Source organism: Hyposmocoma kahamanoa, unplaced genomic scaffold (genome assembly GCF_003589595.1).
Source record: "Hyposmocoma kahamanoa isolate Upper Pololo Valley unplaced genomic scaffold, ASM358959v1 64, whole genome shotgun sequence".
Lineage (NCBI taxonomy): Eukaryota > Metazoa > Arthropoda > Insecta > Lepidoptera > Cosmopterigidae > Hyposmocoma > Hyposmocoma kahamanoa.
In genome coordinates this window covers 14,194,504-14,210,494 of record NW_020653852.1, presented here as the reverse complement: position 1 = coordinate 14,210,494, position 15,991 = coordinate 14,194,504, and the positions used below count along the sequence as shown (strand labels likewise).

General features: G+C 33.0%; 1 protein-coding gene across 1 annotated transcript in view; it reads left to right on the top strand.

Annotated features, from left to right (window-relative positions):
- Positions 1-3,807: 3,807 nt before the first annotated feature.
- LOC113230939 (membralin) overlaps positions 3,808-15,991 on the top strand; it is a 155,118-nt gene continuing 142,934 nt past the window's right edge. Inside the window, exons 1-5 of the mRNA XM_026465049.1 lie at positions 3,808-3,831; positions 4,195-4,780; positions 6,972-7,245; positions 14,027-14,066; positions 14,600-14,834. Coding sequence (XP_026320834.1) covers positions 4,287-4,780; positions 6,972-7,245; positions 14,027-14,066; positions 14,600-14,834 — 1,043 coding nt within the window. The 5' untranslated portion in view covers positions 3,808-3,831; positions 4,195-4,286. The remainder of the gene's footprint in view (positions 3,832-4,194; positions 4,781-6,971; positions 7,246-14,026; positions 14,067-14,599; positions 14,835-15,991) is intronic.

The window sequence follows — 15,991 nt, the reverse complement described above, 5'->3', positions numbered from 1 at the left end:
AAAAAAAAAATTGTGGCAGATTTGTCTTTTTTTGCTGATCACGGCAGGACATGTAACTCAATTTTTTAAAAAGTATCACATGCGCCCTTTCAATTTACGGCGGCCGTGTTTTTCATGAAAGTCTAATAAATCAGTCGTATATCAACCACCTGTTGGATTTGAACCTATATCTATGATTTGATCCCGTTCATCACTACTCGCTATTATCATGTATATCTGCAATGTGAATAGTTGATGTCAACTGTAAATTGCGTCACTTTCGAACTATATTTTTCTCACACGACAATTATATTCTGGAACTTTTTTAACATATAGGAAGTTGTGCCTCTCAGCAAACTCCTCCGTGTTTCAGAGCACAGACTGGCTTTAGGGTTCGTTTGCGCTCTACCATCGGGTGTTTGAATATTTATAACGTGAGGGCCCCGTAATTTAAGTTTACTTCTCTTTATCTGAGAGGCTTTATCTAGCCCCGGTCCGCCGATTAATGTGGATTCCATCATGTTCTACCCGACGAAGAAAAAAGAAACCGCATCAAAGTTGTTGTAGAGTTCAAATATAGCTGAATTCTTTGTTTTGTAGAAGTTCATTTTATAAATCTACAGTTACGTGACTTTTGGGGATTATATTTTATTTTAAATTAAATAATATTTATACCACAAAACACGTAAGAATATTTAGTGTCATTGATTTTATTATTTTTACGATACATTTTGGTAATTGTTTTTAAATGAAAATCACGAGTTAGGTATCTTTGAACCTATGTTACGTCGTATAGCAAAACAGCACGAAATAATGATAATATATACACATTTTTTATTTTCCTGAGATAACATTTTTTTAAATGTGAGCAAGGTCACACATTATAAGTTTTACAAATCATTAGGTAACTACGATACATAATAATAGGCATTATTCCAATTTTTATAATATTTTCAAAACCACCTATAGCAGGTAAGTATATCTAACAAAAAATCTTTTACAATATAAAGTTTCTTTTTCACTATTGTCCTTTCAAATTGTGACATTTCAAAAAAAACCTTTTTCTTTCACATCCTTGGCACAATTTAGACGTCAATCATGCTCTACGCAAAGGCTTATTGTTGAATTTTTATGGTCTTTGTTCGTATTCCTATGGGATTTTGTTCATAGTCACGCTTGTGCCTGCATTTATAAAGTTTTGTATTACAAATGACCCGTAAAATTATTACTGCTGCTGTCTCAAAACCGTAGCTATTATTATTATTTTAAAAATATTACTGTCGAAAAACCTGTTACTAATTCTGCCCTCTTTATCCTAACTAAGGTAATCGACATTTTTAACGAAGTTGAGTTAGTAACATTTATGTGAAATCAGCGCAACGAGATCTAGATATACCTAACTTCCGTTTCGTTAAGCAAAATCAGTGTTATTGAAATTTATCAAAGAAAAAAATCTTTAGGTGCCAATACTCAAAAGTTGCCAGTTGAATAGTCATGACAAAGAGGGCAGAATTACTATTCCACCACTTTTTACATCGATATGATAAGAAAAGAGAAGAAAGCATTAAATAATCTCAGTACAGAGTACTTAAAAAACCGACCTCAAAAGTACGTGGAATTGCATATAATTACCAAGTTTTATTGAAATCGGTTACCGCAAAGTGCGCAAACCCGGATTCATCCCCTAGTTCGCCACTATGCGGGACTTGACACAGGAGATAATAAAAATCGGTTCTCACTACTCAAAGTATAGACGAGAGAAAAACGCCTTTGAATTAAAAAATAATAAATGCATGAACAGCCACCCTCAGAGGTGGATGATTTTCTTCAAAATTAAATGGGACCACTATGGAGGTACCCTCTTTCCAACAAAAAATGAAACATGAAAATTGGTTCACAAATACCGGAGTTATCGCGTAAAATACATACAAAAAAAAAACACAGTCGAATTGAGAACCTCCTCCTTTTTTTGAAGTCGGCTTAAAAATAATATGAGTTCTAAACATTGATAGTCAATGGTTCTAAAATTAAAATCGGCTTTAATTGTCATGAAAAATTTCCATAAACCTAAAGGTATCTTAAAGTATTTTTGAGCTAACCTAACCTAATAAAAAATGTAATTACAACTCTATTGCTCAGAGCAAAATTGATACACAAATACACGTTTATAATTTATAAAATCTATTCACTTTTTAATCATTTAATTTTTAGTATTCCTGAATATACACGAAAATCGGATATCCACTGCTGTTGAAAATTTTGTTCTCTAGTAATCAAAACCATTCTATATTTTACTTTGACGATATTTCACTACTTCTATACCTACCTTTAATTTTAATTAAATTTCTTTTTTAATTTAATTAAATTAGGTACCTATAGAAGTAATGTGGGTGTGTGGGTGTGTACGTTTAACTTACAATTAACCATTTTTATGTTTTATTTTAAGATTGCATCGTTGTTTTAGTCCTTTTGGTGTTGTTTTAATTGTGTATGCAAAAGTTACATACATTAGGACATAGGCTACTTTTTGGCACAAGGTTAAACCTTAAAGGATAGAGATGAAATAGGAGATGAGAGACTGTATGAAGAACCAATCATTTCTCAAGTAACTCGAAGTACTTATTCTAATCAGGCAAAGTCGCGCGCGGGCACCAGCTAGTTAGGTTCTAAATATATATATTTGGTCGCTATGCTATTATTCCAGGAGAGTGCGATTTTCATGTGGTGTAGACTGATAGGAAAAATACACTGTCCGTTTCTCCCGTGGTCTGATGTTTTTATATAGAAAACGAAGATTAGACATCAATACTTTTGTTCAATACATACATAAAGGCATAATAAGAAATATATTAAATATTCGTTTCTGTTGTATTTATTTAGTGCATTAGAGAATATAACAATATATACATTTTTACAAACTAAGTACATGGGTACTTATTCTATTTATTTCAAAATATAATTTTAACTTTAAGAATTTTAAATGGTTAATTTAATTAATTAATAGTTAATAAAAGTTATTTTGAAAATAAATTGAGCAATTTTAAAATGAAAGAAGCATTACCGTAATTTGCTAATGAAATGTTGATTCAGGCTAAATTAAACACACTGCCATCTATGAGATTAACAATGAACCACCAAGTGCAATAAAAGCATAGAGTATATCAGGGACCCAATAAAAGGACTGATGATAGTCATTTGTAACAGTATAACTGCGTCTTGTATTTTATATAGTTTAATGAAACAAGAAAAAAATATGAACTCAATAAAATTAACGCAATTTTGATTCATTTTTTTCGAATAATACCTATGTGTTTAAAGATTTGAAATAATTTGTTCTCTTTTTGCTACTGCAGATCTGGTAACTTACCTAGACAGAAACAAACAATCAGATTTTATAGGCAGCTTAGATACTTATCTCTCTGTACACAGTTATTTAAAATTTAATCAGCAAATAATAGTAATACGTGTATGGAGGGTATATTCATCTATGGTGTATGGCGTATTAAAATTACGAAAAAGAAATAGTTCGTGCTATTTCCGATAACCCCTAGATGTCGCTAATAGTGTATGATCTATGGAGCTAGTATAGAGTTGAATCGACATGCTAGTTTAGTCATAGACAACACAATCTATCGACATCTGTTTGTGAATTGACAGGTGAGTGAGAAAAGAAATTACATGTCAAGAATTTGACAAATAATCTGTTTTATTTATTCAGATTTAATACGGAAAAGTGTTAATCTGCGTTATTTTAGCATAGTTTAATGTTAAGAATAGGGTTTAATGAATATTAGACAAATATATCCTGTGTTTCGTTGCGATTATTGTGAAATTTACGACACCGAGGCAATTGTATGTTGTTGATTAGTTTTTTTCTTCTGAATTGGCTTATCAAATTTACGTTCACGTCGTTCTATTGCCCTTTAGTTGTCGTTATTTTTCGTGTATTTACCCTCCAAAATAACATTTATTGAGCTGAAACTGTTGCTATAATTTCAATTTCGGTCATGAACCTATGAAATTTAGTAGATAATATTGTACTTTCTTTTTCGATTTCCTAATCCGGGGTCATTGTCAAATTAATTTGCGTAGACTTGACGCTAAACATTTCAATCTATAACATAATTTGTAACGTTATTGGCAATGTGATTGTCCTCTAATTTTGACATTATTGGAGGTTAGTTGCAGTAAACATAATGTTACTTTCTCTTGCAGGGCACCTTACATAAAATATGAATGGAACAAAACAACAAAAATTGCATGTGTGATTTATCCTGTTTTAGTCTTAGATCAGTGAATAAATAAAGATGAGTAATGCTAATGCCCCTGCACAGCAACCCATGAACAATTTACCACCTGGAGTTAATCCAGACAACAATTTACTTCCTGGTGGTCCAGTATTAAATCCCAGAATAAATGTAAACCGTAATAGGAATAATAATCCAAATCCACTATTCAATGTGCGTGAGAGGCTATTCCATGCTCTATTTTTCAAATTTGCTGTGGCATATGCACGGACGTTTCCAAGACCAATTCGGAGATTCTTTGAATTCCTTGTGCTATTAAAGGCATTGATTGCTTTCTTTGTCCTTGCATACATTCATATAGCATTCTCAAGAACACCGACAACATGTTTGAATCATGTGAAAGACTCTTGGCCGAGAGATGGTATTTTAAGAGTTGAGATTCTGACAAATCCATCAGCTGACTATACAATAGAGCAAAGTTATGCTAAAGAAAGGAAATTGAAAAAGGATAAGGATGAATTGAATTCTATGATTAGTATATTGGCTACAGAAGGGTAAGTTATATAGTTTTTGTTAACACAATTTGTTACTAATGTTAATAACTTGTTATGTTAATAACTAATTAATTTTGTTTACTTGGCCTGTTCATGGACAGTACTTGAATAGTATCACACAATAATGTCACTACTTTTCTGAGTACCATGTGCTTATGATTGATTCAATATAATCGAATATCGAATTCTAGGCTTTTTGTGATTGTTACACATAGGTAATGCAATTATTTATCTGGATTTAAATCGCGTATATTTGTTTTTTGAAACAAATCAATAATTTGGGCCCTTTACAGGTCCCAACAGTCAATCTTAACCATGACACCTGTAAAAGGCCCAAAATGTTGGTTTGTTTGAAAAAACAAATATACGTGATTTAAATCCGGAAAAATAGGTTCATTTCAATATAAAGTGTTCAATGTAAATAATTGAATTTTGTAAGTACATTGCTGAAACTTCTCTATGGAGAAGCAGTACTTGGCAACTACACATAAACCATGGCACCTGCGATACAGGGTTTCCCTAGTGCGGGGCTATGTGTGTATGTGTTAGAACTGTAAAGCCCACAGTTTTTTGAGATCCATGTAGTGAAATGGGTACCCCATATTTTAGAGTAAATTCTGTTATCCTCCATGAATGAGTTAAGTTTTGGTCGTCAATATGAAAGACTGACTTCCTATTAGTTCAGGGAAACCTTGTTTAAAGGTCAGACATATTTGCATGTATGAATGAAACATGTTATTACTACTTTATGTAAAAAAATCCGTAATAATTGGGAGTTTATGCATGATTATGCTGTAATTATGTGATAAATAATACACATTTTTTTAAGGTTGTTAGATAATATTGTAAAATTGCCCTTTTTGTTGTATATCTACAGAAATTGCAATTGTCATGAGATGACTTACAAATTTTTCAATAATTGGATTTCACTATCAGTCGACTATTTATAGATGTATTGTGTAACTCAATGGGTAGTTGCAATTGGTTCTAAGTGAAATTAGATCATTTTCTTGGTATGCATGAGAATGCATGATAATTTTTTATGAATACAAGATCAAATAATTTGGGCGTATTAAGCTTTATTTTGTGGAGTTATTGTGTTGAATGTAGCACTTTAATCTAATCCATTTTATTTAAATAAAATCTAAATATCATTATTTCATCCAAACTAATATTATAAATGTGAAAGTAGCTCTGTCTGTTACATTTTCACACCTAAATGGTTGTGCCAAATTTGATGAATTTTATAATATAGATGGAGTAGGATATTGGACTTTTTTGTCATAAAAATGAATCTTAAAGGGGGTAAAATAGGGGATGATAGTTTGTTTTTGAGAACCATTCATTTGTCATGTGCGTAGTACTTGGTGTAATAGTTAAGTAGACTACTCGAAGTAATTATTCCATGCACACGAAGCCACGGGGACCAGCTAGTATTATTATAATATATACTATTCAATCATAACACAGATTCCCTTGAGATGAATGAGTAAGAAACTGTAGGCTATCTCTAGGGCTTTCTCTTTTTAATAGGTTTTGTTCACATATTTATCATTTACAATATTTATTTAAAAAACTAAATAGTGGTAAAACAACTTGACACAGCTAAATTCATAGATCACTATCAGCATTTGAGGAGTGTCTATAGATTTTAGCTTACATAATAATTTTGTTTGTATACGGATATATTTTATTATATTGGCAAATTATGAATTTGAAGAATTAAGAATATTAAAAAAAGTATAATTACAAATGTCTTACTTCTTGGCTAACTTCAAAAAAAGGAGAAGATTCTCAGTTCGAATGTGTTTTTTTTTGTTGGAAAGAGGGTACCTTAGTAGTGGTCCCATTTAATTTGAATAAAAATATTCCACCTCTAAGGGTGGCAAACTAGGGGTTGAATGACTTTGGAGGTCGGTTTTTTTAGTACTCTGTACTGACATTATTTTCATAGTATTTTGGTAAATGAAATAACACTTCACATAACAGTTACAAGAAATGCATAGGTTGATATAATAAAAATGTTGGATTAACAGCTGTATGTGTTACTTGAGATAGAGTGGTAATAGATAAAATGCAAAGAGTTGGAAGGGACTTTTCCCATAGCGTGGTTGTGCAGAAATACAATTCAGTTAAGGAATGCTGTTGTTTCAACTACTCTATAATAATATTCTTTATGTACACATTTCAGGTTCATAAACATAGAATCTTCAACAAATGAGGACATGGAGGAGGACGAATACCTCCGCGACGGTACAGACTACGGCAACATCACCCGCGTCCACGATGACTTTGAATCGTCTGACAAATTAATGGAGACTGCTTATAAGAAATCGCTACTACAAAACGAAGATGATATGAATGTGACTATTGTCTCTGAAAACGACGTAGAAGTAACAACGTCCCTTTGGGAAGGGATTATGGGACTGGTCGAAGACATTGATCGTGATTCAAAACTAGTTGATGTGAGTTGATTTTAATTTTCATATAAAAGTTTGAATCACATGAAAGCCAGATTAGTTTTTGTACTCTACTTGCAAATGAGGAAAAATGTAATATAATTATGCCTGGCCTACAGCTATAGTTTCTTAAAGGAAATCCCAACCATAGTTCAAGGTCATCTTTTATGAGCCTTGTACAGATTTCTTAGTCAAAATAGCTCTTATCATAAATTCTGCAAATATAGGAGTAGTATTAGGCTAAGCACATCAAAGCTGTAAATGTGCATCATACTGTGTAAGCAGTACCAACTCAAATAAGAGCAAATACGTTATATACTGTCAATACTGCAAAAAAGTTGTCGTGCATATTTGGTGAAATTACAAGCGTCAACTTGTCAACTTTTTTCTCAGGGTGTCGGGCGCAGTGGCAGTGCCCCTCAGATCTATGCGATTAAAGCTCTGAGTGGCACTGCAATTGTTAGGGACAGGCGTGTCGCTCACCACCAGTTGGTCGTCAAGTCACTTAGTATTATAAAAAAAAATCACGACCTTTCCCATCGGGGTAGGCAGCGACCACAGCCATGCACTTGCTACGATCCTGACTTATATCTTTCGTCTCATCGCCATGCATTAGTGCATACAGGCTCGTCGGTTAAGTGTACCCTTGAACGGGGTTTACTTTATGAGGTTATCAATTTTGTTATGTAAAGAAAAAGTACCCAAAAAGGCATCAATTATTGGGTATTTCCGATAATATAACCCTTTTATTACCCATTTGCGCTTTAGAGAATTAGATAATGGTAGCTTTAATTCATTTATCATATTTCGAAACTTAAGTGTGCCAATAGGCATTGCAGCTTGCGCGTGCAGCACCAAATGCATCACTCACGAATATAATCATTATCGTCTATTATACGTTTTCAGTGTACCTACTGTTTCTATAGTGCTTTTACTAGGCATGCATCTCTTAACGTGTATATGACAAAAAAGCATCATGCAAATTTTTTTTTTTTACTTTTTTTTTATTTATTTAGAATGGATAGCCAATACAATATATATACAGAGTATTGCTAAAAATATAAAAAAACGTACATCTCGCACTTACAGACTACCACAGCATGCTCGTACTAGCAAGCGGAATTTATTATAACATTAAGGTTTACGCTTTCAAATTCATATAGCAATAGGTTACACATTAAGATAATTACTTAATATAATTTTATTTTAATATTATTTAAAATTTTGGTAAACATGAACCTTTTTATTTTAGTTTTGAAACTGAGCAGGGAATCATTAAAAATATCCAAATCACTGCTGGTTAGAAGTTTTAACAATTCTACTTATAGGAGCAGAGATACCACGATTAGTTCTAGAGGTACAAGTTTTAAAAGGTGTATAATTTCTTGGTCTTGCATTTGGTCTAGGAACAGTAAACCTAACCTTACTTGGAAGTAAGTGCTGGAGAATCTATTGAATTATTCACAATTTTATGGAAAAAACTTAGATCTGGCATAGTTTTACGATTAGACAATTTGTAGATAGATGAAATATAATTTCCTCTTATGTGATTATTTAGCTTATACACAACATACTGAACTGTATTGTAATTGTAGAGGTACTGAATTATGGCTAAGTTCTGTTTTGAAAATTTTTAGCTAAAGATGAGCCTTAATTACGTTTGATACCACTGAAAAGATTGTAAACATCAGATTACATTCTATATTTTTTTTCTGTAAAATATTGAGAAATACAGGCAAAATCTTTGAAGCTTTGAGGTGATCGTCCAAGATGATGAAACTTGTCTGTGAAATGAGAATTATTTTTGCTACTAACATAAAACCAATATTTTATTTACAAATACCAAGTGAATTTATACCTAATATTGTGCTTTGTGATAAGGACAACATTTATGTGACCTAAGGTTCACGTTAATCAGTTTTAATATACTAGACATAACTAAGCTGGTTTGTGTACCACGATATAAACCTTTTTTATCTACTATTCAAATTAATTATTGAGATCAAAGAAATGATTAATGACTGAGCTGTCCCGACTGTACGCCTGGTTTTGAGGTTGATCCCACACGGTTGATGTTTGTGTCAGATCGTGCTAAGGGGTTCGCTGTCATCATATCGCCGGTTGTTTCTATGTTATGAGTAGTTTTTCTTTTTTTGTGATAGAAGTGACGGCACGAATAAGTCGTGTCGAATAAGTCTGTCCATAACAGTTGCAGTGCCGCTCAGGGCTTTATATCGCAGAAATGTTAAGGTCGCTGCTCCTGCACCCGTCATGCTGAGATATAAGTTGAAGAGTCCCATGTGCCTGTAATTTCACCAGCACCCTTACCCTCCAAAACTGAAATGCAGTAATGCTCATATTACTGCTTGGCGGCAGAAATAGGTAAGGTGGCACTTCTTCCCTGGACGAACTCTTTCCCAAGAGGCTCTACTGCTGCTAAAGGGGATAAGACTGCCTCGGTGGCCGAACGGTTACCATGCTGAGCTGCCACGTAGAGGTCCCGGGTTCGATTCCCGGGCCGGGAGAAATATTAGTATGGCCTGCATTTATTTATCTCGTGAATTTGGGTGTAATTTGTGGTTGTCTACCTATGTGTGTCCATGGCACTCGCTATACAGGGTTTCCCTAGTGCGGGGCTATGAGTGAATGCGTTATTATTATTATTATTATAAAAAATACTAAATTTGTAAATTCTGACACACACCAGCAAACGTGTGAGGACACAGTATTTAACCATGTGTGTGTGGACTGAGGGCCCACATGATTTTTGCCAATTGTAATAACTGGAATGTTTAGTTCAAGTTGTAAAGCATTGTGTAAAACGCATCCTGGAGTTTGTAAAGCATATATTAAATAGCTATACCACCTAAGGTGCGGTCTCTCAGTTCTCACACCAAAGCTTCCACTTCTGGACAAGTATTTAGTTTGTAAGTATATATTTTGTTAACAGAAATTTAGTAAAAACCTCTTTAAACATTTACACAATGAACAAAACGTAATTTGGCATTGATTATATATTATATTATTACACTGTTCGTTATATGTTATGTGCCCTTGTTAGCAACTGTGCCTACACGCACTGAACAATACCGACACTCTCCCCTTCCCCGAGCGGCTTCTCTCCTCAACTCTGTACTCGCAGCAACGCCGCAATATGATCTATTTGTGACAGGGATAGCGAGACTGTTGAATGAATGGAAAAGAGTGCTAGAGAGAAGACAGGATGGATTTTAGTTTATTAGTTAGTTATTTAATTTAAGTTTAGATTAGTAATATGTTTTGTTTAAGATTTTTACTTGTTTTTAATTTTTGTTGATTTTTCTTTTGTTTATCTTTATTTTTATTTTGTTAAAATTAAATTGACGTAACGCTATGGTCAATTACCGTCAGGTTACACCATTTATAATTGAATAAATAAATAAATAAATAAATATGGTCCCGAAGGGCCCACATTTAAAAAAACCTATAAATGAGTAAATTAATTAAAATATTTATATTATTTTAGTAAATAAACAAACAAGACAACAAACAAACTTTAGTAAATATTCCAAGGAAGATTGTAAAAGCAAAACAAAACCACAATTACGAGCCAATTTCGTAAATTTTATATTTATTTGTGATCACTCAGTTCAAATACTATAGAAATGTGAATTAATTAGAATATCCTAAAATATAAGCAATATAGAAATATTCGTCCTATTGAGGTTTAGTCAAAAAGCTTTACTATATAGTAAAGCTAAAGCTAAAGCTAAAGCTTTTTTTAAAATGGATTGGTGGCTTATTAGACAAGATAATTTGCTTTTCAATATTTCCTTAGCCGTGTATGTAGTAGGGTGTCCACGTAAGAACATACTACTTCTAACTTAAATATCTTTTAAATCAGAATCAACTGAAATACGGAGGGTTTACAAAGGGTACTTTTAAGTATTCACGAGAGCGAAGTTATTACTATAATGTAAAAACATGCTTTTTTTTAGTACTTTCAGCAATTTTACAAGAATTGTAATCATAACATACCAACAAATTTCACTACACTACACTACCCCTACAAATGAATAAATTTTACTTTTAACCGTATGAGGTACGTCGTCGCTTAGAAATTGTTCGTCAGTAGAGTGGCAAAAATCATGTGGGCCCTCAGTCCACACACACATACTTACCTGTATTATGCTACTACAATTGATTTGAGCTTGCACACATTATCAGCACTGTCTAGAAGATACTCCATTTTTAGATTTTTAGTACTAGTAGTACTGGAAGTAGTGCAACTTGTTCTTTTAGCCTATCTCGTAACGTTTTTTATTTAAAAGTGCATAATTCTAGTAAAAATATTGTTATTTATCACAAATTGTGGACAATAGAATGTCGAAGTATGGTCAGGTTTGCCGTGGTATCATGTTTGTTGGTCTTAAGTCTTGTTATCTACATATAATTATAACTATCTATCGTGACGCGCACATTGTTGTTAATTTTGCTACAAAGTTACAGTAAATGTGGTTTTTAATTCTTAAAAATATTTATGTCAATTTTATTGTCATATGTATGTCAAATTGTAAATATTCTTTAGTTATTTTTAAAATCTACAAGTCTCGTATACATTGAGTATATAACCAGAAATAGGGACGAAATGTCATTTATTTAATTTGTTTGAAAACTATTCTGCCAAATCATTACTGTGACAACTGCGCTCTGATTGACCAGCCCGAATTCGAAACAATTGATGGGTGTCGTCAATTGTTTCACTTCAAATCGACCACTTTAACTTAGCTTTGCTATAATGGACGCAAATTGTAAAATTATATATTCAATGTTTAATTACCGATGAAATGTGATTCCGTTTGTTTTGTAATTAGATTTATTTATTTATTTATTTATTTATTTTAAACACTAAGAATATTACAAAAATATATATACATCACACCCTTAAACCTACATTGGTTTGTCCGGGTGCTGCACGTTGATGTTTTGCTGTTGTTCCCACACCACCGATTAGAACAGCCCCCATTGTTAGAGATATTATTTTTATTACAATAAATACTGAATATTTTTGTAATATACGAAGACGTACACACAGGTCAGTTGTTGGCCCTGTACTAGTTCAGTTGTCTAATTTGTGATTTCAGCGCAAACGAAAGTTGATATTTAAAAGTGATATAAAGTCCATTTACCTGATGAGTTGCCAGGGATGGATGGCCCTTATTTCGTCTCAATTTCTAATTATATACTCGATGCTTGTATAACTTGCAAGAACTTACTCGAAATGTTACAAGACAGTTGTCTAAATTGTTGCTTTTTTAAATTAAAATATATATCGCCTTATTAAAGTCGTCATTATATGAAATTAATAGAAATAATTGACACGCTTCTTTTTTTAATAATATAAATTGCACAAACAGGCAATTTATACTAGGTTCAGTACATTAATAATTAATGTGCCGAACGACCATCTGAACTAGAAAATTCCAATTCCCTACTCAGAGCACCCAGATCAGAACTAAATTTTCCTAAACAATAAACATTAATTTGTTCAACGGAGAATAAACCCGGAACCTCCCATCTAACGCCCATACTGCTAACCTCAGAGCCGCGGAGGTCACACAAAAACCTGGGACCGTAAGAGTCATTAAAACCAGCGTGTGCAAATATGATACAATTTTTTTTTGCCACCGGCACCGAAATATATTTAGTAGTGAGTGCATTGGAAAATGTACCTTATCTTCTTTCGGTGAAACGCATATAACGTTATCTCTTTCTGTCCGTGAATAAGTATACAAATACCATTTTATACATTTTTATTTTATCTAATAAACCGATAGCGTCATTAATTATTATCGACATTACTTACGCAGGTGTACTCATGCCATATATTCAGCGCAGAAATCATCTTAATATGACCAGTTTTATAACGTCACGCTGCAATAATCTTTATTGTTATAACGATCACAAAACAATACAAGGTACTAAACATTATATTTGAATAAATAAGTAAGTTGTCACAGTCGGTACCACACAACAAATCAACACCGGGCCATACTCTCGATGCACGAAATCCACAGCTACGGCCTTTTTCCCTCCTGTGGATGATCTATGGGATACTCTAGGAAGTTCGTCAACGGAAAGACGGGCCCGTTCGAAACTGTCAAATCGCGTTGTCGTACATTCTTAGTTCTAGCCCCAATCGAAAATCATGTCTATAGGTCATCCATAGTGTGAAAACGGCCGTAACTACATATTTCGTACTTCGAAAGTAGGGCACCCTACCCTACCCTAGCACGGGGTGTATAGTCAGGGTTGTAGTCCATTTATGCCTCTCACATCAACACCGCTTCTCTACTATAAAGCATTATCGTCTTGCTTCATGCTGAAGCATGCTGACAATCTCGATATAACCAAACATGTGCAGTACATATAGGCAGTGCCGTGTAAACTCGAGTTTTGTTTTATTGTATTATATTAGGGGAGCTTACGGCTACTTTTGCAATACGGATTTAAAAATGATTAATAAAATGTTAATTAAAAGCTTCTACACATGAGAATAAGAAAATAACACTACCATAACACAAACTAACACTTCTATAAGAAAACAATCGCTCTATTAGTCACTTGATAAGAAGTTATTAGTCAATAGTTTTTATATTCTTGACGCTGTTACAGAAGATCTATGCGATCGTTATCATTGAGTTGGTTAAATGATGTTAATGATCTTGGTAGATAACTATTAATTCTAAAATTTGTTTGTTGTCACAGGAAAATTATAAAGTTATTTTTTCTGTTTCTTTTTTTACAGGAATCAATGGACGAGTCGGCTACCAATGATTCTTCAAAAGGTAAATTTCGTTATCTTAAAGCACACTTATAGAATAAGTTAAGAAATGTTCTTTACAGTACCACACAATATAAGGATTACTTTGTCAGTCACATAAGAACGTAAAAAAAAAATTAAATGCAACAGTCGCTGTTATTATAAAGCCGAAATTGCGTTTTGGCAATTTATTGCAAATGATCAATCATTTCATTAATCGAATTTCGCTGATGTGGGTAAAAAACTGCTTCTTTACTATGGGGATGAGTTCCAAGCTGATCAGTAATTGCGCTTTCATTCCTTGGGCCGTCTGATGTGAGCTACTTTGAAATAGCTTAGATTAGCCTTTAGCGAAAGAACATTACAGAGACGAAATACCATTTTAAGATAGTTCTTAAACAATGTTTTTTTATTATGCCAAGAGATGGGACGAACAAGTATTGCGACTGGTGGTAAACAGGCCTATCCATAACAGTTGCACTGCCGCTCAGATCTTTAAATCTGCTACTGCTTGTAATTTAGGTCAATGGTAATAATTGTTACATTTATATATTCCAGACGACGACTACATTCTAGAATACTCTCTGGAGTATGGATTTCTTCGTCTCTCGCCAAGCGCAAGACTGCGTCTGAAAATACCAGTCAAGATAGTGACTCTCGACCCTCAAAAGGACGAATGCTTCGGAGACTCTTTCTCAAGATTCGTTCTCGACGAGTTTTTGGGTTATGACGATCTATTAATGGCTTCAATAAAGACTTTAGCAGAGCAGGAGGATAATAAAGGTTACTTGAGGTAGGTTTTTCTCGTATTGTTCATCCATATTTTTTTATTGGTTTCCTGTATTCAAGTCATAGAACCTATAATTAAAGAAAAAAGAGAAATACGTCCCACTGTTAATGTGTATGTTTATAGCGTATTTGTTGAAGTATGCAATTAGAGTAATTGACCAGTGAGGTCATCTGATACCGTAATAAAACCCACAGAGGATGCTCATTGGTGCATATGAAATGTCACCTCGATTTTGCAACCGGAACTGGTTTTTTTAAAGCTTTAAATATGTACAGCACGTGGACTTATTGATACCGGTGTGGCATCACTTTTGTGAGTAGTCACGTGGTTGTTGTTATTTACTGAAGCAGCTATACAAAATTAAGCCATGTAAAAATGTTAACAATACACTGAAGTGTAAGAAATATACATAATCATAATTGTTCATTTGTTTGGCTTCTTGACAAATATAAGCTGCTTATTAATTACTTGTACATTACTAGTAGTAGTAGCCTACAATGAATACTAAAATGAAGTTCGATTTTTATAGGACATATTCATAGAAGTCGTTAAATATTTTGAACAAATCATAATCCATTTGGCAAGTCGTCGCCTTACTTTCTCAAACTCGCATATTAACGCACAAAGTTACTGAAATGCAGAAAATGGATTGTATATACAAATTTGCAGGCTAGTTTAACATAACATTTCCTTCACATTCACACGCTGTCTTTTACCTATTCTTAAAGTAATGCATCCAATTTAACACCATTGATAAGAAATTTAAAATAAATAGAAAGTTTTGCCATCTGCTGAATAACTCTTTATAAGATACGAGTTTGAGAAAGTAAGGCATCAGAATGCTTTATACTGTAAGGTATTATAATTTGTGTTATGTTGTAATAGTAGCTGTTTGTACCATTATGATGATGAATAATGAAATAAAAATAAGTAACAAAATTACTAAAACTTGAAAACAATTTAAACGGTTATGCAGAATATTTAATTAATGGAGCAGACTCTGCCTCATATGATAATGTATAGCATCCTTGATAGTAATAATTAAACATCTTAAAGTATGTGTGAAGAATTCTGTACCTAATTTCAACATAAAAAAGAAATTTAAATATACATAATAGTAATTCAAGGTACTAAACAATATTAAATATTAAGTACGTATT